The sequence below is a fragment of the Coenobita brevimanus genome, chromosome 72 (genome assembly GCF_032717465.1).
Source record: "Coenobita brevimanus isolate Jiangsu-jjx chromosome 72, ASM3271746v2, whole genome shotgun sequence".
Classification (NCBI taxonomy): Eukaryota; Metazoa; Arthropoda; class Malacostraca; order Decapoda; family Coenobitidae; genus Coenobita; species Coenobita brevimanus.
In genome coordinates, this window is record NC_137025.1 from 6,859,272 (window position 1) to 6,884,362 (window position 25,091).

At 42.7% G+C, this 25,091-nt stretch overlaps 1 protein-coding gene across 1 annotated transcript in view; it reads left to right on the forward strand.

The window, feature by feature from the left end:
* LOC145407015 (serine-arginine protein 55-like) overlaps window positions 1-25,091 on the forward strand; it is a 70,485-nt gene that overhangs the window by 3,577 nt on the left and 41,817 nt on the right. The window contains exons 2-3 of the mRNA XM_080278031.1: window positions 7,618-7,744; window positions 13,427-13,497. Coding sequence (XP_080134157.1) covers window positions 7,619-7,744; window positions 13,427-13,497 — 197 coding nt within the window. The 5' untranslated portion in view covers window position 7,618. The remainder of the gene's footprint in view (window positions 1-7,617; window positions 7,745-13,426; window positions 13,498-25,091) is intronic.

The following is a 25,091-nucleotide window of genomic DNA, read 5'->3' on the forward strand; positions in this document are numbered from 1 at the left end:
TCTGGAGCCACAGGAATTGGCAGTGCATCTCCATGGGGTACTGGTCGTATGACAGATGGAATGTTGGGACACTGCACAGTCCACTTCTTTTTAATTGACACACCTGCACGTGGAAGCACCATGGAAAAGTAACAATTGCTGATGTGATCTGTTGGTTCCCTCCAGACCATTGGCACTGCAAACGGCAAGGATTTCTTCTTCCCATTCAGCCACTGACAGCGCTTTGTGGCATAGGTGTTGCAGCAAATGTGCAGGGCCCAAGCCCAGATCTTATCCTGATTGCCGATTTTGCAGCCAAAATAGAGGTGGTAGGCCTTCCTGATATACCGGTAGTGGTTATTTTGCGCTTTTGTGAAACAAAAGTAACCTCACCAAAAACATAGCAGAAGTTGTCAACATTGTTCACACAGGTATGAGGCATTTCCATCAAAGCTGCAAACACAGAACACACGTTTTTATTAGTGACTAGTGGCTTGTTTATAGGTGACTACAGTAAAAGTCCAAAATTTCGGCATCCAATGCCCCGGCAAATCTGACATTTCGGCAGTTTTGAGAAATAGTCCCATTTACGAAAATCTCCGATCGTTCGGCAGATTCTCCGATTTTTTTCGTCAGTCTTGAAATTCTCCATGAGGCTCGCCAGCTAGCTACCCGCCTTTACCCGCCTTAGTGAGTGAGATAGTGAAAGTGATGGAACGAGTCTACCACTGCCATGAAGCTCAGAGGCTAGCTCTTTCTCCTACAGCATAAAGAGAGGACAAACATGTAGTGAGTCTAGTATGGGAAAGAGAATCTGTTTCGCCATTCTTCCTCCATTCTTCCGAGTTGTTGCCGTGCTGCTGCCGACTTCTCTTGATTCTTCTGTGTGCTTTGTGAACTTCGTACCGAAATACCTCTGAAATTACTATTCGAGTGTGCTGTAAGCACCGTAACATCAGACAGGAGCTTTGTAACACCTGAGTGGACCAGCCGTGTGTTGTGAACAGTATAAACATCTTCTGCATGCTTTGAAACTGGCCTCCACGTGTGGAAAGTTAACTGGTGTTAGCAAGAAGCGTACACATAAGATGTTGACTATTGTACATATGTACATATTGTACATATGTAAATAAGGAACCTACAGTACTATAAGTTTAGGTAAGTGCATGTGAACTTGTAGGCCTACTGTACCATTACATTTATATACAGTATGTTCACTAATTTCTTTATTTTTCATATTCATGTATAGTACTGTATTCATTACAGTATTGTACAGTATCAAACAGTATACAGTACTCTCTCCAAACACATTTGTAATGATATGAGTAATGATGATAGTGTTCACCGAAACATATAAGGTACTGAGTGGGTAGGGTTTTCGATAATTCGGCAATTTTGCTATTTCGGCACTTGCCTGGTCCCATAGATGCCGAAATATTGGACTTCTACTGTAATATGATTTTGCATGTGACTTAGGTGATTTTATAGGTGATTCAGTATCAGACATTGTCTTTTGATTATATCAGTAATTCACATCACACGTTCTTGTTTGAAATTGAGCTCATTCTCTCGTAGTCCTTATACAATATCTATCTATCTATAGCCCGACGCCCTAATCCCGCAAAGGGTGGCCGCAGACAAAACGCCTCCAAGTCGCTCTGTCACCCACCATTTGACTACCCTCCCCCCAACTCATCCCTCCCTCCCTCATATACCTCTCAACTCCATCCCTCCACCTCATCCTCGGCCTACTCCTCCCTCCACCTCACCTACATACACCCTCTTAGTCAGTCTTTCATTCTCCATTCTCTCCACATGTCCAAGCCACCTCAGTGTATTTCTCCTAATTTTCTCAACCACATCCACATCCACCCCACAACGTTCCTTCACTTCTTCATTCGTCAACCTGTCCCTCCATGTCACTCCACATGCTCCTCTCAAGTAAATAACTCATCTCCACTGCTGTCACTCTTGACCTGTTCTCCTCTTGCAAGGTCCACGCCTCGCTTCCATACGTCAGAGGAGGGATCACAATACTATCATGCAGTGACTTCTTAACTTCCATAGTTATTTCTCATCACTGCTTTCAGTGAACCAACAACCTTCCTTCCCTGCTGTACCCTTTCACGCACTTCGTCCCCCAAAGTGAATGCACTCACTCTCCATATCCTCACCATCCAACCTCACTGCACATTCTGTGACTCCATTCCTCTCAAACACCATGACTTTACTTTTGTTTACATTAACTTTCAGCTTCCTCCTCCTACACACTGTCCCAAATTCATTCACCAAACCTTGCAACTCCCATTCATCTTCACTGAACAATACTGTATCAGCAGCAAACAGCAACACTGGAATCTTCCAAATCTCACCCTCATCCATTAGAGCCATCCCCACATCCACTGGCCTACCCTGCACCTACTTTGCAACCCCATCCATGTATATATTAAACAGCCATGGAGACATCACATAACCCTGTTTCAGTTTCACATTGAGATCAAAGAACTCACTCAGCTCACCATCCACTCGCACCATAGCCCTAGCTTCTTCGTACATACTCTTCACAACATTCAACAATTTCCCATCCACTCCATATATTCTTAACACCTTCCACATACCTTGCCTATCTATTCTGTCATATGCTTTCTCCAAGTCCATGAAGGCAGCATAGACTTTCTTTCCCTTCTCTAGATACTTCTCCACTAAACATCTTAGAACAAATATCTGATCTACACACCCTTTTCCCTTCCTAAATCCCCCTTGTAGCCTGACTAAATATTCAAGCTTTTTATTATATTCAGTGATATCTTGAAAACTAGAGCCAATGAAGATTTTTCAGCAGCAACTTCGTTTTCAGTGACCCAAAATCAGTCAAAGAAGACTGCTTTCATTTCAGAAGCATTTTGACTGTAGACCAGTGTAATTTGATGATTTGTGTTGAAAAAAAATTATGAGCCACAAAAACTGATTTCTACAACGTCTTCCCACGGTTTATGAATTCCAGTCCTTTATGTGCAATACAGTATATCTATGCATTTCTAAAATACAGTACAGGTCTCCCTCATTTTACGATTGGTATGCGTTCCTAGAAAGGCAATCGTAAACCGAAATATCGTAAAGCAAAATTAAGGTTTAATGAGATAAATAGGGATGCGTTCCTGGACTCGTGTATAAGGAACCCAAGACCCATACAAGTGATCTAATATGCAATAATAATGATGATGTTTTATGTATTGTAGAGTCATGCTTGTCTCCCCAGCTTCTTAATGTTGACAGCATGCTTTATAACAGTCGATACAGTCGACTGTGCAAGACTCATGGAACGAGCAATGGAGTTTGCCCCCTCACCTGCTTCGTGCTGCTTCACAATATTAAGCTTAGACTCCAGGGTTAAGGACGTTCTTGCTTTCTTTGGCTTCATATCACCAGCACCAGATGTTGCAGGGGGTCTACAAGACATCACGGTGGTGGCACTAGGGGTGCAAAATATGAAGAACAGGAGAAATAGTAATATCATGGGCACTGATGCACACAGATGCACAGAGGTTGTATACTGAACATGCACGCGGGTGAGACTGGCAAAAGTGCGGGAAACTGTGTGGGTGGGGCAGGTATGCCACACATCTCTCAGCTGATCTGCCTGTGAGTGCAGGATTTCCACATGCCCAATCGTAAATGTGAGGGAGCTCAATCATAAAATGAACACTTGGTACTAAAGAAGAAGGATCGTAAATGCGAAATATCGTAAAACGATAACGTAAAACGAGGGAGACCTGTAGTTGGATATTTATTTTGACTTTCTTTGTGATAACTAGTCTTTGGTAAGTTTTGTAGCCCTCAGCTTTACAAATCCTTTCTTCTTCTTCTTCTACCATAAGTGCCCACAGTCTACACCAACTTTACATCTTAACCCTTTGAGATTCCGATGACGATTTTGATCGTCATTTCAAATCCAACCTCAGAGATTCTGATGACACTTTTAATCATCATTTTAAGAAACTTTTGTAAAACATTCACCATAATTTGCTTTTACGTGTCATAACGAAGAAACTCGAGTGTGATGTCACGGAATGGTTGCTCTATGTGTGGCGGGTACTGGACAGCTGGTCTGACTCATGGCTTTGTTTCTTTATCACTTTATTCTTGGTGAATAGTTTTCTACAGCAAGGTATAAAATTTTTGGTTTCTGCCTAACTTCAACTCGTCACTTTGACTTTTTATTTTCTTTGTTTTCCTTTTTTGAACATACGGTATTAAGATAAAGTACAGTTATTCAGCTTCAAAATAACACCACAACCAGCATCCTATCATAAAAAGTGTATTTACGCTGACCGATCAGAGAAAAAGATTGCAAAGCGAATATGAGGCCGACTAAAATAAAATTTTGCATTTCTTTCCTTTTGCTTTACCGCACAATAAAATGCAAAAATTACCATAATCTATATATCATTGTAAAGGTAATTTATTGTAGTTTTGCATGATTTAAACCATATTTACATATCTTTATTATTTCCTTCTTTGCCGAATATTTTTCTACGGCAAGGAATTTTTGGTTTTTGCCTAACTTCAACTCGTCATTCTGACATTTTATTTTATCTATTGTCCTTTTTTTAACAAAATACAATAAAGTACAACTATTCAGCTTTAAAATGGCACCAAAACCAACATTCTATCATGTAAAGTGCATTTACACAGGGGTATCAAAGCTCCGCGAAGATGCGGGTCAGCGTGAGAGTGGCTGACTCTAACACAGACATAATGTACCTGGCCCAGAAACCTGATAGAATTAATACTGCTGTTACTGAAAGAAGATGAAGATGTGGGCATGCACATGCACCTGGCACTATACCTGAATATCTATGCAATGAATGCTGCTGATAGATCAAAGTAATGGGAAAAATACATGGAAGTACATAAAAATGCTGAAAGGAGAATGGGGAAAAGAATAAAGCAGTTGTATGGATGGTGTGTACAGGGAAAATGGAAATAAAATAAGTAAGGAAAATATAAAAGGGGAAGTTATGAAATTTTGGGGTAAAATTTATGGAGAGCATGTGTACCGGTAGGTGGTGGCGACCATCAGCCACTCACTTGTTGTAGTGCTGCCTACTTCTCCCTTAGCCTTTATCATTCTTTTTCTGTGCTTGCCCTCCTCTCTTCCTATTTCTCCCATCTTTCCTGTCACTTCTTATTGCTTTTCTTTCCTTTACAGGTGGCATTACATTGAGTGACAAGCCAAATGGTTTCCTGTAAGCCAAGAAACCATTTACAACGCTGGGTGGTAACCATATAACCAAACCATACGTGCTCCTTACGTGTCAACAAGTGGGTTGGTCAAGGGTTAGTGCCCTTCCCCGTAAAACAAATAACTCAAAGTCAAATGGCCACCCCTTACGGGATTATGGTGTCTGGCAATAGATAGACAGATGGATGTTAATGAGATAAATGAGGTTTGGAGTACAGACAGTATAGAAGGTATGGGAGGGAGAGAAAATATAAAGATGAGACTAGAGGGCAATCAAGGAGAGAATTCAAAGGAGGAAGAGTTAGAGGAGAGTGATACAAACTATTTTGATATATGTCCTAATGAAATAAGAGAACATTTAGATATGGCACTAAAAGTGAAGAATAAAATTAAACACATGGAAGATGAAGTAATAAATGTAGGAAGAGTACAGAAATGTCTAAAAAAGATGAAAGCTAAGAAAACCGCAGGACCAGACGAAATAAAACCCGAGTTATTTAAAGTATTCCTAGAGTGACATATTGCTGCAATTGTTGGTGAAATTGTTAAAAGAAGTAATACGGACAGGGAATATACCAGAAGGTTGGAAGGAATCTAATACAGTAATGATACCTAACACAAGAAAACCTCAAGTTAACAAATTTAGACCTATAGCACTAACAAATATACCGGTACAGTATAAACTAATAATGGCTGTAATAAGAATGAGTACTGAAGAGCAAATTGAGAGAAATGAGTGGGGAAAAGATACTCAGGCAGGTTTTACAAATGGAGGAAGGGTAGAAAATAATATTTTCATCATAAGGTACTGTATAGAGAAACCAATCGAAATGAGGAAACCATTAGTCGTGATATTGAAAGATTATGCTAAAGCGTTTGATAGCATCAAAAGAGGTAAGATGACAGAGGTACTGAAAAATTACAGGATATGTCCACAAATAATAGAAGTAATAGCAAAATTGTATGAGGGGGATAACACAGTGGATTGATGACGGCTCTCAGTATCGCTTATGAGTCTTCTGAGTGAAGAAAACTCATAAGCGATAACGGAATTCTTATTGCTTTTGACGGATGTATTGTCAACAAACTCAGTATCACATCTAATAATAAAAAGACTATCAGTTTTAGCAACAACGAAATCGAACAAACACCTCCAGCCAATCAGAATCTCGGCCGGAACAGTGTTGCCATACATGCCTGGCCTGATTAATTGGTATGAGGTATAGTCTGGTCTTTCCCATACTGTACCTGTACTGTACAGGTATACCCTGGTTTAATGATGCAGTTGGTTAAATAAAAACCCATCGTTGGGGGGATATCATATCACAGGGTATGTTTAACATGCAAAGTATGGGGATGCATTTTTGAGCCTTGGGTTACTTCCCCAACCAAGCTTTAAACCCACCCAGATGAGTCCAAAAACAAGCTTAAAGCCAATTTGAATGGCCTAACAGCTGTAAAAGAAGCTAATCTAAGTGTAACATTTGTAAATAACTCACTAAAACCAACAAATAAAATCTGAGAATCGTCAAATATAAGTCTGGAAAAAATCAAGCTTAGTACACTGTACCCAAAAATGACGATATTCACTCCATCTTTGGCTAAAATACATAAATCTAAGTTTAAAAACAGTTTATGAATCAACCTGAACACAATTTTAGTCTAAAATATCATCAAAATCAGTTTTAAAAAATCAAAACCCATCATTAAACTGAGGTTTGGCCATCGTTTGGCGGGGAATGGCGGTATTTCTACCCCCATCGTTAAGCTGGGGTATTGCATCACGGGGTATCGTATATCGAGGTATATCTGTACTTGCATTTGTTTGCACTCCATCTGTCAGTTATACTGATGACCAATACATACTTAATATGCAAACATAGCCATTACAACACTGATTTCCATGTGCATCACAGTACTCAAACATAGCCATTACAACACTAATTTCCATGTGCATCACCCTTCCTGTAGACACCTCTTCCCCAGTCATACTTCACAAGGATGGGGCATGGTTAATTCAGGCTCTTGCTGTCACTTGGAGAAGGTCCAGTCATGCAGTGGGTGTGATATGGACTGATATAGATACAGGTGCAGCATGTTTTGAAGATCACCAGAAGTGCCATTAAAAAAGAGATTGGCTATAAGGAGAACTATGTAAAGGGAAAGTACAGTAGTTAGCTAATTCAAACTTATTAGTCCCATGTTTTTGGTTGTCATTTATTGTGGCTGCTGGCAGTTAGTTTTATTCAGTTAGGAGAGAGCTTATGGATAGAAGAGATTACGGTGAGCTGAGCATGATCACAAATTTGATTGATTATGGTATTGTTTTGCACGATGAACAAGATAAACCAGTACCGTAGTGCAACTTAGAAACTAAACATTTCATTTTCCAGGATGGTTGGGACACGTGTATATGTGGGTGGACTGAGCTACCGAGTAGGTGAGAGGGACCTGGAGAGGTTCTTCAGAGGATATGGTAGACTCAGAGACATTGTCATCAAGAATGGCTTTGCTTTTGTGGTGAGTTCTAGGTTAACTTTTTCAAAACTAGCAGTACAGTCAGACCCATACTTACCAAGGATCAACTTATGAAAAATCCACAGATACAAAAAAAAATTGTGTGTGTGTGTGTGTGGCAGGTCAGTCATAGCAAGGAAGGATGGGGTCAGATGATGACACTGACAAGGAGGTGAGGTGATAATTGCAGTTCAGGGAAAGGTAGGTGATAAGTGAAGGAGTGGAGACACTAATGGTCTTTAATCTGGGTGAGAGAGAGAGAGAGAGAGAGAGAGAGAGGATAGCACAGAAGTAGGTATGGAGTAGAAAGGAGATGGGGTAGAGGGAAAGAACTTTGTGTCCTCAGTAATTGTGGGATTAGGGTTGGGTTGGAGAGAGAGAGAGAGAGGATAGCACAGAAGTACCTTAGGTACGGAGTAGAAAAGAGACGGGATAGAGAAAGATAACTGTGCGTCCTCAGTAATCATGGGATTAGGGTTGGGTTGGAGAGGAGAGATAGAGAGGGGGGAGAGAATAAGAATGAGAGAGAGAGAGGATAGTATGGAAGTAGGTATGGAGTATAAAGGCGATGGGATGAAGGGAAAGAACTTTGTGTCCTTAGTAATTATGGGATTGGGTTGGAGAGAGAGAGAGAGAGAGAGGGGGGGGGATAGTACAGAAGTAGGTATGGAGTGGGAAGGAGACGGGATAGAGGGAAAGAACTTTGTGTCCTTAGTAATTATGGGATTAGGGTTGGGTTGGAGAGAAGAGAGAGAGAATAAGAATGAGAGATGGAAAAAAAAATGACTTGTGAAAAACCTTCATGAACAAGCTATTTTTGTAAGTTGGGGACAGCCCTTATGATAGAGCAGAACCAGTGCATGTTAGTTTATGCTGTGCTAAATAAAAATTGTTGACTGATATACAGTAGGCCCTTGCTATAATGGACTAATTAGGGGAATGCCAGGTCCGTGAAAGCTGATAGTCCGTTAGCTATATCTGAGGGTCCCCCCTGAGGTAGGATTTCAAGTACGTTTGAAAATAGATGAGTATGATAGCATATTCTAATACTAAAAATGTAAACAGTAAATTACATCCACTTTACACCAACCTGGCCCATAATTTTGCCCTTCTGCAGCTTATTTCATATCCATAACATAGCACTCCTTCATGACTAGTACAGTATTATTATAGCAGTCTTGATGGGTAGAGGGCAGTTTCAGGCCAGGTTGGAGTAAAAACGGTAGGAAAATATGTGTATTGCAACTCATTGTGCCCCATTTAACAAACAATGTTCGTTATAGCTGGCAAAATTTGGTGGGCTTCGTAGTGTCCATTAACCCCTTAACCGCGGGTATTGTTTTGGTCTGACTGTCCTCTCCCGCGGGGGTTTCAGCCAAATGTAAACAAACCTTTAAACCTTAATAACTCTGCACAGAATAAAGCTAGAGAAAAAAATAAGGTACCATTAGAAAGTACAAACCTTCAGCTTTCCATTGATGTAGGTTTCATGACTTCGTTGACTTTCACAGGACGGGAGAGCCGTTAGAAGTGAGGGGTGTGAAATAACTATTTTACGCCCCACACACCAGTACCAAATGCCAACCACTCTCTCATAATAGTAATATAAACATATATGAACACTGTACATACGATAAACACCCACTCTGTGTTCACTGAGGTAGGTAAAAGGCACTTCCCTGCGGCTGCGCCCGCTCTTCACTGCGGCTGCGCTTTCACTTCACTGCGGCGGCACCCGCTCACTGACGTTTCCTGCGATCTTTTCATTATTTCTGACTTCTAATATTATTTTACATATAATATGGGCAGTGTACATTATATTTACAATGCACTTATTACTATATTGCGTCACTGGCGCATCACAGAATTACATAAGTGCCGCAGAATTCCACAAGTGCCGCAGATTCTCTTATTACAATATCACTTATTATACTGGCCAATATTTCCTTTATTTTCTAGGCAAAATATCCCTTATTACTACATTATCCATTATACAATTATTGGCAAAGCACGTCACTGTCGCATCACTATATATCACTGTCACTTTCAGTATTTACTCAGAGAGTGGTACTCGGCAAAGCACGGAGTTACACATAGAGCGACTTGGCATTCAAGGCACTGGTGTGTGCTCATTTTTCTCGTCGTAGGCCTTCGTGTGGTGGTTGAACATACTCTGCAGCGGCCCTGTGACAACCTGCCGCCTGCTTTAGGAGGCAATTTCACAAGCTGGTGCCGGCTCATGTAATTGCGGCACTCAAGACGGTCAGGTTGTGTGTCAGAGTGTCGCCTCGGGATCAATGCCGTCACCTGACCAAATCGTTCAAGTAGCTGCTGAACGACAGTCTTGGAAAACTGTCTCAGTGATGGTTGCCTTATGCCCCGACTTGTGTCTTGTAAAGAATGAAGGCATTGAGCATGCACATATCGAGCATGTGCAGGCAAGCCTTCCTGTACCATCGGGTGTTTCTCCTGAGACAGTCTATTTCGCCAATCATCATATCAGACTTATCAACGAGTCTCATATTTACATTATAATCAATGACGGCATCAGGCTTCATGATTGGCTCTCCCGTCCTGTAGCTGACCTTCCCAGTTCTCTTCATTTCCCCCTTGTGGATGGTGCTGATCATATTGACAACCTTCTTGTCATGCCACCTGATACGCAGAAGCTTTTCTGACTTCTTCAGGTGAACATCTCCCCTGGATGATGATGATGCTTCGGGAAACTAGGCCACTCTTTCCTATAGCTCCGCACAGTGCCAACAGTGCCAATGCCGTGTTCAGCAAGGTATTTGGAGAGTTTCGGTGCTGTGTAATAATTGTCTGTGTACAGCACATGATTACCACCAAAATACCTCTCCATCAGCACTTTACAACGGCAGACCAGAGAAGCCAAGGGGGTCTTTCCTGTTCACATCCATTGTGCTAGCCGAGTAAATGACAAAATCCATTATATACCCCGTCTCACAGTCACACAGCACAAAGAACTTTATCCCAAAGCGGTGGCGTTTGCTGGGGATGTACTGCCTGAATTTGAGACGTCCTCTGAACAATACCAGGGACTCGTCTATGACGACTTTCTGCATAGGCCTGAAAAATCGCATAAATCGATCCCTAATCTTGTTGAGGAAATCCCTCACTTTCCACAAAGGGTCAGTTTGGGACGGGTTGTCATTATCAGCGAAGTGCAGGTATCCAAGCAGCTGTCGGAACCGATCCCGTGACATATACTTCCCGAATATGGGGATAGTAGTTATGTCATCCACGAGCCAGTACTCCTCCAACTCATGTCTCTTTATATGGGCCATCAAAAACATGAGTGCAAAAAAAACATACAGCTCTCTGATCCCGACAGGCAACCACGACACTTGCTTTGGCGAGCCAATAGGTCCCAGCCCTTGTGCTGCACACTGAGTTGCATACCTATTGGTCTCATCGCTGACATGCTGCACAATTTCATCATCAAGGAAGGCCAGGAAGTAATCAACAAACTCATCACCTGCGTTGCATGGGAAGGCAGGCTGTATTCCAGCATTTGTCATATCAAACGGTGGATTGTGTGGCTGGAAATCTCCACCGTCAGTCCAAACAAATGCATCAACTTGCCCTGTGCGTGGTTCAGTGGCAGGGGCATGTTGCATTTCACTCGTTTCCCGTGAGAAGGAGCTGATGTAGAGGCAATGGGTGAGGCTGGTGGTGTGGCTGGTGGAAAGCGGGTGGTGGGTGTGGCTGGTGGCACCGGGGAGGGGGGGTAGTGCGGGGGTGGTGAGTGGGGGGTGGCGCGGGTGAGGGAACTGAGCGGGGGGCAGGCGGGGGGGTTTCTGACCTGGTGCGTGGTGAAACTTGACCCTTTCTACCCCGCTTATCACCTCGCTTATCGCCCAGCTTTGCCCTCCAACTGCCACGCATCCCCTTTGTTCTAGGCCTGCCTGCACGGCCTGCACGGCCTGCCTTCCTCGCTTTGCAGGCTTTGGTAATTCGTACTCCTCAGATGATGTAGACTGAGGAGAGGGCACGACAGATGATGATGATGATGATGTGAGGGCAATTGGGCTAGGGGAACGGGAAATTGATGGGAAATGCGTACTAGGGCCTGGTGTGGGAGACGTGAGCCTGCGCTTCACTCCCTTCCCACGTGCAATACCAGATTTGCCCATAGGAGCCTTTCCTTTCCCAGAGTAAGTTGGGGTGGTGGGGGGAATCAACACGATCACTTTCATCACTGTCACTATCAATGGAAAATGGTTCACCACCAATCACTGCCAAATCATCACTGCTTGCTGTGAGTGTGTCACTTTCACTGCCACAATCAAGAGTAGTACTTACTGTTTTGTCCAGCTCAGTTCTAATTTCAGGAGTGCTCAACCCCTTCTGCCTCGCCGTCGGCAGTTCCTTTACCGGTGTAGAGGTAGAGGGAACACTAGCACTAAACATTGTAGAGGAGGAAGCGAGCGACGATGAGTCGGGACGGAGCGCCATTATCACGCAGAGCTGGACAGATACTGACTGACGCGGGTCAGGGCAGGGGTGGGGGGGGTCCCCTCGGGGTTGGAGGAGGGAGGTGTGGGATGGCTGGCGTGAAAGAACTCGACAGCTACTCTTGCGTGAGAATATTTGCGCGCCGGGAAAACGCGCGGTGTTCAAAATATTCACGATCATTCCAGAATGCCACCCGCGGTTTGGTCCAGTTTTGTCGCCGTCATTCTGGAATGACACCCGCGGTTAAGGGGTTAATTCTGATATCCTTTTTATTGGGGTCCATTATAGTGAGGGTCTACTGTATAATATGAAGAATACTTGAATTTCTGCTTGTTAGTAGCCGCACTCAATTGTGATGTTGCATCAGAATGTCTATCTATCTATCTATTGCCATATGCCTCAACCCCGTTTGGGGTGGCCACAAACAAATCGCCTCCACGTCGCCCCGTCCCCCGCCATTTCACTGCCTTTCTCCCAACTCACACCCCCCTCTCTCATATACCTCTCCACCCCATCCCTCCATCTCATCCTCGGCCTCCCCCTCCCTCTTCCCCCTCCACCTCACTCTCATACACTCTCTTCGTCAGTCTTTCACTGTCCATCCTCTCCATATGGCCAAACCACCTCAGTGTGTTCCTCATAACACTTCCTATCACATCAGAATGTGATGTTTATAAATTACATTATGGAGCTGTGCCCAGGTAGACCATACTGGACACACAGTGGACCTCATAATGATCGTGGTAAGTGCTATTCTGCAAGATGCCCTCAGACATTTTAAAATTACTGCACTATAGTAGCAACATTGTAATAAATTCTTTTGCAAACATGCCGTACAAGTCCTCCAGTGCCAGACATATTTGGTAGCATGATTTTGATTGGTGAGGAAGTAATGTCCTTGTAAGTCGTGTAGAGGTGTAGCCACTAACCATTTAAAAGAAGGGAGAGAATCAGATGCAAAGGGAGCATAGGAATTAGTGAGTACAGTGTAAAACAAGATAGGTTATCTGTGTACTTGAAAAGTTTTAGTTGATCATTCTGTAAATAAGTTGAGTAGATTAATGTTGTAGGCTTTGGTGCTGGTTCTCTCCTTTTTGCTTAAAAAAAAAAAAAAAAAAGAAAGAAAGAAATTAAGAAAAGAAGAAGAAGAATGTTCTCCTGGTGATGAAGTCACTGCTGAGTTAGTTGTTGTCTAATACTTTTCAGGAATTTGATGACTACCGTGATGCAGATGATGCTGTGTATGAGATGAATGGGAAGGAACTCATGGGAGAAAGGTACTGTATTGAATAACCAGTGCTGTAACGATAAAAATTTTTCTTAACTGTATGTGATATGCTGACATACTCTTCCCCTCTTACTCGCCAAATGAAAGAGAGGTGGGTAATCTGGGTTATTTATTTTGCACAGTGCAATTGATAGTGTGTACTATATATAGTTATGTTCAGTCTAGAGTTCTAGTCTAGACTGGGTGTTTGGAGCAGGAGATCCACTACAGTACTGTACTGTTGTCTGTACATGAGCTTTGTGGTGTGGTGTTCGATAGTATGGCACCACTGATTGACTCCCAGTGGGAGGTCATGCAGTGTACATGAATACATCCAGGAGTACCAGAACTGGTGTAGAAGTACAGTGAGCTCTCACATAACGTGCGAATATTTTCCCCAGAAGGTCCCGCGTTATGTGATTTTAGCATTACAGGGCCATATGTTTACATGTTAAAGGGTTTCATGGTACCCAAGTCAGTCCCAAATTCACCTTTTCGGGCAATTTTCAGGGATTTTTTCCCAGGACATTTACTTAATAATGACATCATTATATACAAACACAGGAGGATTCCTTACTTTGAATTGAAGAGGTTGTGGGCTTGTTGGGGAGAGAGGGAGTGGGGTTCCGAGGGAGGGCAGGACTCCTACTGGTCCCCAGGTGGCCAACAAAAAAGAGCAAAGATAACACAGCACGTGTGCAGCCAGAGCGTGGGGAGAGGGTAGGCTCGTGGGGCAAAAACGCACAGTGGACTGTGAGGACACCCTGCGCACACACGTGACAGCCATATGCCATTGGCTGATGCAACACGCGCTAAAACTATCGCTGCAAGCGTTATGTCTGTTCCCACTGATTAGGACCAATTTTGATGTCTTATAACTACGATTTGGAGAGGGAAAATTCTGTTCGGTCCTGTCAAACGTACTATATTGCAGGTTAGGACATTTGAAACCATGCTATTTTCTACCATGAAGTGCATTGTGTAGAGCAGTGTTTCTCTCTCTCTCTCTCTCTCATGGCTCCCTTCTGAGTGTCATTTACCTCTGCGCCCCTTTCATAGCCACTATTAATAAAAAAAGTAAATACTGTATGATACTTTACCATCTGCTCTGTTCACTACCAGTAATTTCAGCTGTATCACATAGAGTGTTTCCAATAGGTAAGAGATATTATAAATCCTGTGGAGACATAATTGTGTAGTAGCATACAAAAGGCTATAAAGATACAAAATGTCTAATAACAGCATAAGGTCTTCTAGCACAAAATATTTGTATAATTTATGCCTGTTTCCATGTAGCAAACAAAATGCTGTAAAGATATAAATGTGTAGTAGCAGCATAAGATCTGTTTAAAAAATAAAAACATAAATGATCAGTACAGTGAACCCTCAGTTGTCGTACATAATTGGTACCGTAGCTAGTCTGTGAAAATGAAATTGTGCAGTAATGAAAGCACCAGAACAAAAGGGATTTATTCTAATCCCCACTCATAAATCCAAATTTTCTCTTTTCAACAATTTATACCCACCAAATTCCTACATGCTATTATGTTAAGTATCAGAAGTACACATATGCATGGTTAGGGTAATAGAAAGTGATGAAAAGGGCACAGTTAAGAAGAAACATGTACAGTACCATAGTGAGACATGAGATGGGATTGAGGTAAGGGTTTCTGAGGCTAGAGGGTGGAGAATTAGTGGTTACCACCAGGAATTGACTCTTCAAGTAAGGTCTCATCTTTGCATCCCTTAGAGCCATCAGAAGCCACAGGTACTGCACATCATTGTCAGCAGAAACTCGCTCAAGTGTGTGGTAATGATGATTTTTATCCTTAAAATGTGCAGTGACAGAGGGAGTGCAAATTCTCATATTCCAGTGATAATGAAAATAGCTATAACCAATTGTGCAGTAACGAAGGGATCACTGTACAGCATTTTATTTTTAAAGTAGCAAAGAAAATTCTTATACAGTGGATGTAAAATGTATAACAGCAGCCTAAGTTTTGCTGACAAAAAGATAATCTGGTAATTGGCAGCAGGAAACATTCTGTAAAGATCTTAAATGCACAGTAGCAGCATAAGGTCTGCACGCAAAAAATCATTCTTAGAATGCGAAACAACCGCACTCACCGTCTTCACACCGCCAACTGACTGGGCCCTGCCTGCACACCACAGGACCCTTCCAGTGACGTCACCACTCTGGACGTAACAGAAGTGTGCGCACGCACACACACTTACAGCAGTATGCACTAACGCTGTTGTCATCTCTTCTTAATTTGACATAAGAATCCAAGTACGAAGCTGAATGGACTATTGACGTCCAGTACACACTATTTATCCAATACATAGACTTTTGTGTCCGATACATACTATGTATCTAATACATAGACTTTAGTGTAAGTACCATTAAGACCCAGTCTGTGGTCACATAAAAATATGTGATGTCCCTTGAAGTATTAAAATCCTTCTAGTCCCGGCTGGCTGCTGCATGCAGCCACTCGGTCGAGGCACTTTTCTTGATGAGACAGTCAGCCAGTTGTTGTGATGTATCCACCCAAGACACTTCATCAGTCTCCCCTCGCTCCAGCATGTCTTGTAATACAGCCATATCAATGCGCTATCTTATGTCTTCTACGCTCCTACAGGAGTAAAGGGCATCCACCAGACTCTTGTTGTCGATGAAACACTTGATCTTGAAATTTCCTCATCCAGAGACCTTACATAATATGTTGGCAAGATATACAGCAGTCTCAGCACATTCAAGCAGCTCTAATACTTCAGCAGATAAGGTAGATTTGATGACCCGCCTGATCTTTCTAGTCTGCCAGAATATGGGGCATCTTGCCTCACTAGCATCACGTAGGAAGATCACAAAACCTCCCTGAGACCCATTCCCTACAAGGTTGGCATATGAGGCATCCAAAAAGCACTCAGTTTAGCAGTCGTTGAGTGGCCCCATTCTTGGAATGTATAGCTTCATGTTGTCAGTTTTCACCCTTGCGATCACCTTGTTGAGCCTAAGCAAATCCGCTACGGTAGCATGGTTGCTAGTTACACTCAACTCACACACATCAGAGGCAATATCTGGCCAAGTGTATGTGGCAGTCCAGTTGAGTTGCCTAAGTAAAGCTCGGTACTCCGTTTTCTCAGACTCTGACAGCTCTCCTGATTTCACTGCTGCATGATGTCTGCTCAGTGTAACTGGTTTCAAAGATGAAGCATACTGGAATTGGTCAAGCGTTATGCTGCCATCGATGTTGGAGATGACATTTAGACCAATGTATTTGAAAGCTTTTTATTCTGAACTGCCTATGAGGAATATTTGACTCGAGCTGTTTATCACTTGCTGCTCGAACTCACGTGTACCAGCTCAAAGAAAGTCATCAGCATAAATGCATGCAGTGCCTTTGAGTTTGCCATTATTGCTCGAAGAGAACAGCGCTGAATCCATTGATGACACTTTAGCTCCGAGACTCAACAACTGATCTTTTACGCGCAGGTACCAGTGCCTAACAGCATCACAAAGGCCGTAAACCATTTTCTTTAGTCTCCACAGCTTACCATTTGCATATTCAGGCAGAGGACATAAATGAACAACTCACTTAGTGTCGTTACCTTGCAGATAAGCAGCATTCACGGCCATAGTGTGGCAGTCCCATTGGTTGGTTGAGACAAAAAAAAGTGCCAAATGCACAGCTTCTTTTGAGCATGTAGGAGAGTCTTTCCGGAGATCCACTGTGTCTTCCTCAAATCCTTTGGTGACTAAATTGGCTTTAACAATCAGTAGGAGAGTCTTTCCGGAGATCCACTGTGTCTTCCTCAAATCCTTTGGTGACTAAATTGGCTTTAACAATCAGCTTTCCATTTTTAATTTTTTCCATCACAACCCATCAAACTGTTATGGCATCCTGTCCGACATCCACTACTTCCCCATACACGTCATTATTCTGCCAGTTTGTAATTTCGTTTTCCTTGGCGCATAATACATCCTCAGAATTGAAAAGAACAAGCATTTCTGTGTCATCATCAGCAACTTCCCATGTGCCAGAATCATTTTGCAAATCCACCCAATCTGTGTTGCCATCAGAGTCCCTCTTCAAATTGTAGCAGGTTTGTACTTCCCAGTGGCATTACACGCCCAACTCACAATCCTTCCAGACACCACTTTCTGAATGTATTCCCTTTATGCATTGACCAATAGAAACTTATGGAGGCTGATTAACCAGAATAGAAAGTGTGTGAGGCTGATCAACCAGAATTTCACCATTTTTCAACTCATCATCTGGTGGATAGTCATTCAGCACTTGTGAAGAATCATCATTAGGCTTCTTTTGGACTACATTGTTCTTCTCATCACTGCCGACACTCCCCCAACTGTAGTATTTTGCTCTGGAGCATGTGCTAAACGAAACATGTGCACTCGCGCGTAGACACCATCGTGTCTCACCAGAATTTGTTTTCATCTCTGCCTATTACAGTTGCAGGACCGTACCACTCATGACTGTCATTTCTTCTGTAGAAGACTTCATCTCCATATCGGATGTTGTTTAAGTCACTCAAACGTATGTTGTGCTGCAGAGCCCTAGCCAAACGTTCACCTGATTCAGTCTTTATAAACTCTTGTCTTGCTAAATGAAGAGTGTTCAAATTGTCCTTCACAATTTTCGATGGCGAAGTAGGTTCTAAGGCTGGAGGATCATTTGGATACACATTAGGCAGGCCAGGGTTTTGACCAAAAACAAGTTGGTTAGGAGAAAAACCTGCATAGTTGGTGAGAGCATTTCTTGCCAATACTGACAATGATTAGGTGGATGTGCAGTGCATCCCTGCGTCCAAGGCCTGGAGGGGCTGGGTTTACAATGGAAGAGTTGAGAGGTAGGATGGGACTGGAGTGTATTGGTGTTGTGATGAGGAGAGGTAGATTGAGGTGGTTTGGACATGTGGAGAGGATGGGGGATGATAATTGGGTGAGGAAGGTGAGAAGTGTTAATATTGGGGGTGGGGTCGTGAGGGGTAGACCGAGAAAGACATGGGACGAGGTCATTAAGTGTGACCTTAGGGTTAAGGGACTGAACAGGGAGGCTGCAATGGATCGTGCAGCGTGGAGAGCCGCCATTAGGTGACCGAGGCCGACACATGCAAGCATGTTGGAGCCTTTAAAAACGAAAATGAAAACGAAACTGCCCAAGCCAAGGCCACATCCAAGTCACACTGGCTATCAGCCATTATCTTCCTAACAGTGTCACCAGTGACTGCAATTTGACGCTCACCTACTCCATTGCTCCATGGACTCTCTGCAGATGTCATCATGATCTTTATATTGAAGGCCTCTCCCAGTGCTCGCATTTCAGCATTGTTGAATTCACAGCCATTATCTGTAAGAATTTTCCAGGTGCCCCAAACACAACGATCCAGGTCCGAAAAACTCCTTTGATAATGGTGGTCGCACATTTGTCCGTGATTACTATCGCAGTGCAATGCTTGGTCACCAAATCAACAAGGACTAAGAAATAATGCCTTCTCCAAGCTTTCAAGTCCATGGCTATGACTTCATTAAACTTAGACTCCATGGGCAAACTGACTACGGGTCGTGGCTTGGCATTCTTGAGTCTACAACAGACTGTACATGCATTAGATCCAGCCTTGATAGCCCGCTCCAGTTCTGAAGTTTTAATTCCAGCATCTGTAATAAGTTTGATTAGTTTCGCTGACGTTGGGTGTCCAAACTGCCTATGAAGCTTCGAAGCTGTTTTTTCTACATCCCCCCAAGAGATGCCAGCGCGTCCAGTGCGATTGTTCCATGGCCTAGTCATAAAGAAATTGGAAGTAAATAATGGCCTGATGATGAGGACTTCAAATTAATGATGGTTCCACAAATTTTGACCTGGTCACTTTCAATGTCAATCAACATTTTTGCTTTTTTCATGGAACGTTTGCTCCGCAGCAAGGGAATATTGCAGTTCACAACATCTGTCACAATGGTTGCAAGCACATATCCAATGTAGCAGGGCAGAATAACATGTTTGAGGGAAGAAACTGTGACGCCATCAGCAAAAGTAAACGTTGAGGATGACTATTCTTCTGGTATAGCTTCATGTTCATAATCACTGAGCTCAGATAGCAATTGATCCATTCAACTCCACATACAGTTGTAGAACACCCTGTGTCTAGAACAGCACATCCCTAAGATTCTCCTACTTGCATTTGTAATTTACCTCTACCAGTGGCATCATCCACATAGCCCATAAATGACAGATGCAGTTTCAGAATTTCCTTCACGACTGCCGTTATTTTCGTATGCATCCGAACAGTCACGTGCCCAGTGAAATCAAGAATCACATACTAAACACCTTGATACCTCTCCGTCAGGCCTGAGCGGGTTCTGCCTCCTGTTGGTGGATGAGCGTTGGGAAATTCTAACAGATATGGTTGAATATCAGCCATCACCACGACCTCGATCACGTACTACACCACCCCAAAAGATCGTCCTTCCTCGTCAAGTACCTGTAATGTAAAACGTCTCCTCGCCCCTGACTTCTGCACTCCAAAAGACTGGTTCACTCTTCACCTTACTGGCAGACACCGATGCGTAGTCCTGCCTGCACATTTCCCCAGCAAAAGTACGATTTAGGACAGATTTCATATTTTCGTAAGTTACCTCAGTTATCGCAGACATCACGTAGTTGTTGCCCACTGTCTGAAAGTTTGCATAAAGCCAGAAGCATAAAAACCATCACAGAATTCGGCAGTTCCATGTCCTGCTTTGTAAATTTGAAATAAACATGCTCAAATTCTGCCACGAACTTACGAATGTTCATGTCACCGACTCTTCTGAAGTTGTAGAATTCATGAAAAGATGCAAACTGCCAATGTCCTTTGTCCACGAGAAATAAACTGTCTAGTTTGTTCAACAAGGTATGAACACTATTATCTTGTTTCAAATCAGCAGTGTCAATTTCTAAAGATGCCACCCTCGCTCTTCCCGACAATGAAAGGTGAATGGCTAGAGCTTTTTCCTTTTTCGGTAAGTCCGTCAGTTCGCACCAAATGTCGATGTCCTTCTTCCAACCCTCATAGGCAGAATCATTTTCAAGTTTTGGAGGCCACTTAGTTGAGGACGACGCCATTATGTTCCAACTACACTCTGCTACCAGTATTAGAATGTGAAACAACCACACTCACCGGCTTCACACTGCCAACTGACCTGTCCCCGCATGCACGCTGCAGGACCCTTCTGGTGAAATCACCACTCGGGACATAACAGAAGTGTGTGTGCACACACACACTAACAGCAGTATGCACTAACAGTTCTGATAATCACAACTTTATTTCTAAGTAACAGAGGAAATTCTTAGTGATGTAAATGTGTAGCAGCAACATAAGGCCTCCTAACAGGTATATTCTGATATTCAGTATTTATGCTCCCAAAATTAGCACAGAGAATGAAATGTGAGGGTTATGAAAAGTTGATCATATGCTTTGCAGGTGAGTTTGGGTGCCCCCCTCAGAAACTTACTTTGGTCCCTTGAAGTTTCATGTTTTTTTTTCCATGTGTATAGAAATATGGCATCACTCCCAGGGGGGACATATGGCCCAAATTGAGAACCACTGGTCTAGAACACGGAATTCACAGCCTACATCACAAAATACAGTGCTTGTCAAAAGTATCAAGCGCCTATGACCAGGCGCGCAATACTTATAGCCAAAAAAGAATCACCCGTTTTTGGTAGTAAAAATTGAGCCAGAAGTTTGCGGCGCTAGCATGACGTCACGGTAGCCTGAGGCCTTCCAACGCGCTGGTTGGTTCCCACCTCAGTTGCCCACGGGCCGCCTGAGAGAAAGGAACTCCGCCGCATCTCCCTCTCTTTTTTGCGCCCTTTTTTACTGAGTGTCCCGCAGTGTTTTGGCTTTCACCACTTTGTTATGGCACCTACCTGTGAACTATCGAGTGAAATCATATCCCAGATTATTGCTCTAAAGGAGGCAGGCCATCAAACAAAGGAAATTAGTGAATTGGTTGGTGTGGCTTGATCGACAGTGCGTAGGTGGTGTGCGCGGTTTCGAGTGGAAAACAGTGGTGACATTCCCACAAAGAAACCGCGGTCTGGTAGGCCCAGGAAAACTTCCCCAAGGTCTGTTAACCCCTTAACCGCGGGGCGTCACTTTCGTGACGCTTGGGTGCAAGGGATCATACCACGGGGTGTCGCTTTTGTGATTCTGTGTTATTTTGAATTCACCTGGGCTTTCAAGTGGTGGCTTGTATCATCTATCAGTACTGCCAATGTCCAACACTAGTCAGCACTCCTAATCTCATCTGTACTCCCATCCATTGTCGACAATTTAGCCATTTCTCCCCGTTCTTGACTCCCCTCCGTACCCCCCCTCCATTACCCTATCCTCTCGCCTGCCCAGCCGTGCTATGCTAAGTAAATCTTCCCTGGAATTTTTCACTGATTTCATCCATTGAAATAAGCCCTATGCCCTATTCTTATACCAAATAATATATACAAGAAAGAAATAAGGTAAGTGAGAGTGCCATACACCTGGAATTGGCTTATTATCACCTGACAACACCTCATGTGCACTCGTTCGCTAATTTTCGCTGTTTATTTCCCCTTGAAATATGCCGTATAATCTATTTTCGTAATAAATATACATATAAGGAGGGAAGGGAGAAGCCTAAGTGATATTTACATTCACCTGGAACTACCTAATTTATTATGTATTGTCTAGATTTCCTGCCAATCATTTCACTGCTATATATTAGCTGCTGTCAAGAGGCTAACGTTGGCAGTAATGCATTTCCCTAGGTAGGCCACCACCGGCCCACCCTTATCAGTTCACTCTCATCTTCCAATGTGAAGGTACGTCTGTTTGCTCCTGCTTACTTCAGGCACTTTTCACCCCCATGCAAAGGGCCCTGTGACCTTTACCCGCTACTAAACCTCGTGTGGAAAGAGGTAAAGGGCTGACAATTGAGAAAAGAGTGACTACGATCTTCCTATTGAGTAAAACAGTGCAAGTGGAATTGTAAATAATGTGTAAATATTGTGTACACAGCAAGTGAAAGTAATGAACGTAAATATACGTGAACAGTGGAAAATAGTTTTATAAGTTACTTCAAGTGACAGTGCATAACACAGTGTAAATAAAATAGAAATGTAAATAACTTAAATAAAATAGAGAACGTAAATAGAAATGTAAATGAGTAGTATTATAAGAATACGAGTATATACCCTAGGAGTAATGAAAGTGAAAGTTTCACTCTAGCATGTATGAATACTATGAGTTATGAGAGTGAAGGTGAAAGTGACATTCACTCTCAATGCCAGTATACAGGACGAGAAAGTGAATGCTACGTATTTTACTGAAAGAAATTGAATCCCTACAGTGACAATAAACTAATACTATTGAAGGAAACTTATGGATAAAGACTGTAGATATATATAAGTGTTATATAGTAATAGAAATATAAAGTGTGAGGGGTTTTATGAATAATAAATGACAGAATACCAACAGCGAACTAGCGCAAGTGGGAAGGTCATACGTGCTCGTAATTTTCATTGCTTTCACAGTGGTTTTTATTTGGAGTATGGATCCCAAACTACTTGATAATCGTAGAGTAGTGTTTATAGTGTTAATATCCAGCTGTGGTAATCATATTACGAGTTGTCGGGAAGTGTAAAGTGGAGACTTCGTTACCCAACTTCAGAGGTCTCCACAAGTCCTACGGTAATCAACGAAGGCTCAACAAACATCCCAGGAGAAAGCTGAAGGTATGTGCCATATGCATATGTAATTTTAATATTCTAGGTCTAATAACTGATTTTTGGCAAATATTTTTTGAGGGTCTGTTGGAGCCCAAATAACCCCACGGGAGACGCAAAACATTGGGAAACATGCCCGCAGTGTAAGGGTTAATGTTTTAAAACGTGCAGTGGAGTTTAATCCTCGTGTGAGTGCAAGGAAAATAAAGGAGAGCAACCCGGAAGTGTTTGGTGAGGTCTCTGTGTGCACAGTGTCTCATAGGGTCCATGAACTTGGTTACACAAGTTACAGGCATGTGAGAAAGCCTCATCTCACAAAAAAACAACCACTTCGTAGGCTTGCCTTTGCTAACAAATATCTTAACTGGGGTGAGGAGCAATGGTTGTCAGTGTTGTGGTCTGATGAGGCAACGTTTAGTGTCACCTGTAACAGAGGAGCACGTGTGTACCGGCGCAAAGGTAGTGACCCGCTTGACCCACAGTATGTTGAAAGCACAGTTAAACATCCTGATTCACTCATGGTATGGGGTTGTTTTTCAGGTCAAGGTTTGGGGAAGCTTGTTGTGCTTCCCAAGAACTGCAGAGTGAATCAGGATGCTTACCTGGAGCTTCTGTGTGATCATTTACCAGACTCCTTCGAGCTAACAGGTGCACGAGTGTTTCAGCAGGATGGTGCATCTGCTCACAAGGCCAAATCGGTCACCAATTGGCTTCGTGACTGCGAGGTATCATTCATGAAAGACTGGCCAAGAAATAGCCTAGACCTCAGCCCGATTGAAAACCTCTGGTACCTCGTAAAGAAGAATCTCCAAGGGAAGGACGTGAGCTCTCTGCCTAAGCTGGAAGCTGCCATTCATGACTTCTGGGACAAAATACCCCTCCAGCACCTCAGGAGCCTCGCCCTTTCACTTCCAAGACGTCTCAGGTCGGTGAAGAAGTGTAAAGGATACCCTACGAAGCACTAAAGGTAAATAAAATACATTATTTATATGTTTTTTCAATGTTGCAGGGCTTGTTTCGTAGGAGGGACACTGGGCGCTCGATACTTCTGACGAGCACTGTACTCTTTAGCTGCCTATACCCTGATATTATTTCTGGCTCAAATGGCACACCAAAAAAAGAAGTAAGCATTTGCTGTATGACTGTGTATACTCCCCATTACAGCACTGTGTAGAATATTCCTTGACACACTCAGACCTTGCTGTGCAATGAATTGCTATGCGATAAATCTCTAGAATGATGTATAAGAATCTCTGCATGACGTGGCTGAGTGATTGTAAGAGTTACAGTGATGGGTGGAGTCAAGTTTTTTTTTTTTTTTTATAACTTACATGTATATTTATTATTTATATTTCATTGTAAAAGCCAGTCCTTCTTTTATACATACTTCATTCGCTCTTTAATCTAGTTATAATACTTATACAATAGTTCTATCGTCGAACAAAATGCAGTACAGTACTTTGTTCTAAGGTATCCCATTTTGATTTTTAAAAATACTGTCCATATACAGTAAACTCTCGATTATCTGTCATCGCAATATCCGGCACTGCTGGCTTGGCTGTTGTAATGCAATGTGCGGCAAAATTATGCAACATTTGGTGCCAAAACGGGACGTAACTGACGGTTCTATGTAATATCCAGCATTGAGGTGTATCAAATGGCTTGTAAATGGTAGCCAGTTGGCTCTGTATTCCTGTGTTACTCTACTGTATCATTATTTTATCTTGTTTTATGCTTAGTTTTCATCTTTTACTCATGGGAAAGCTTTTAGGATGGAGGGTCAAAATGGATAGTGACACAGCATCCGGCTCAGCGCTGAAGGGGGGTAATATGCAATATC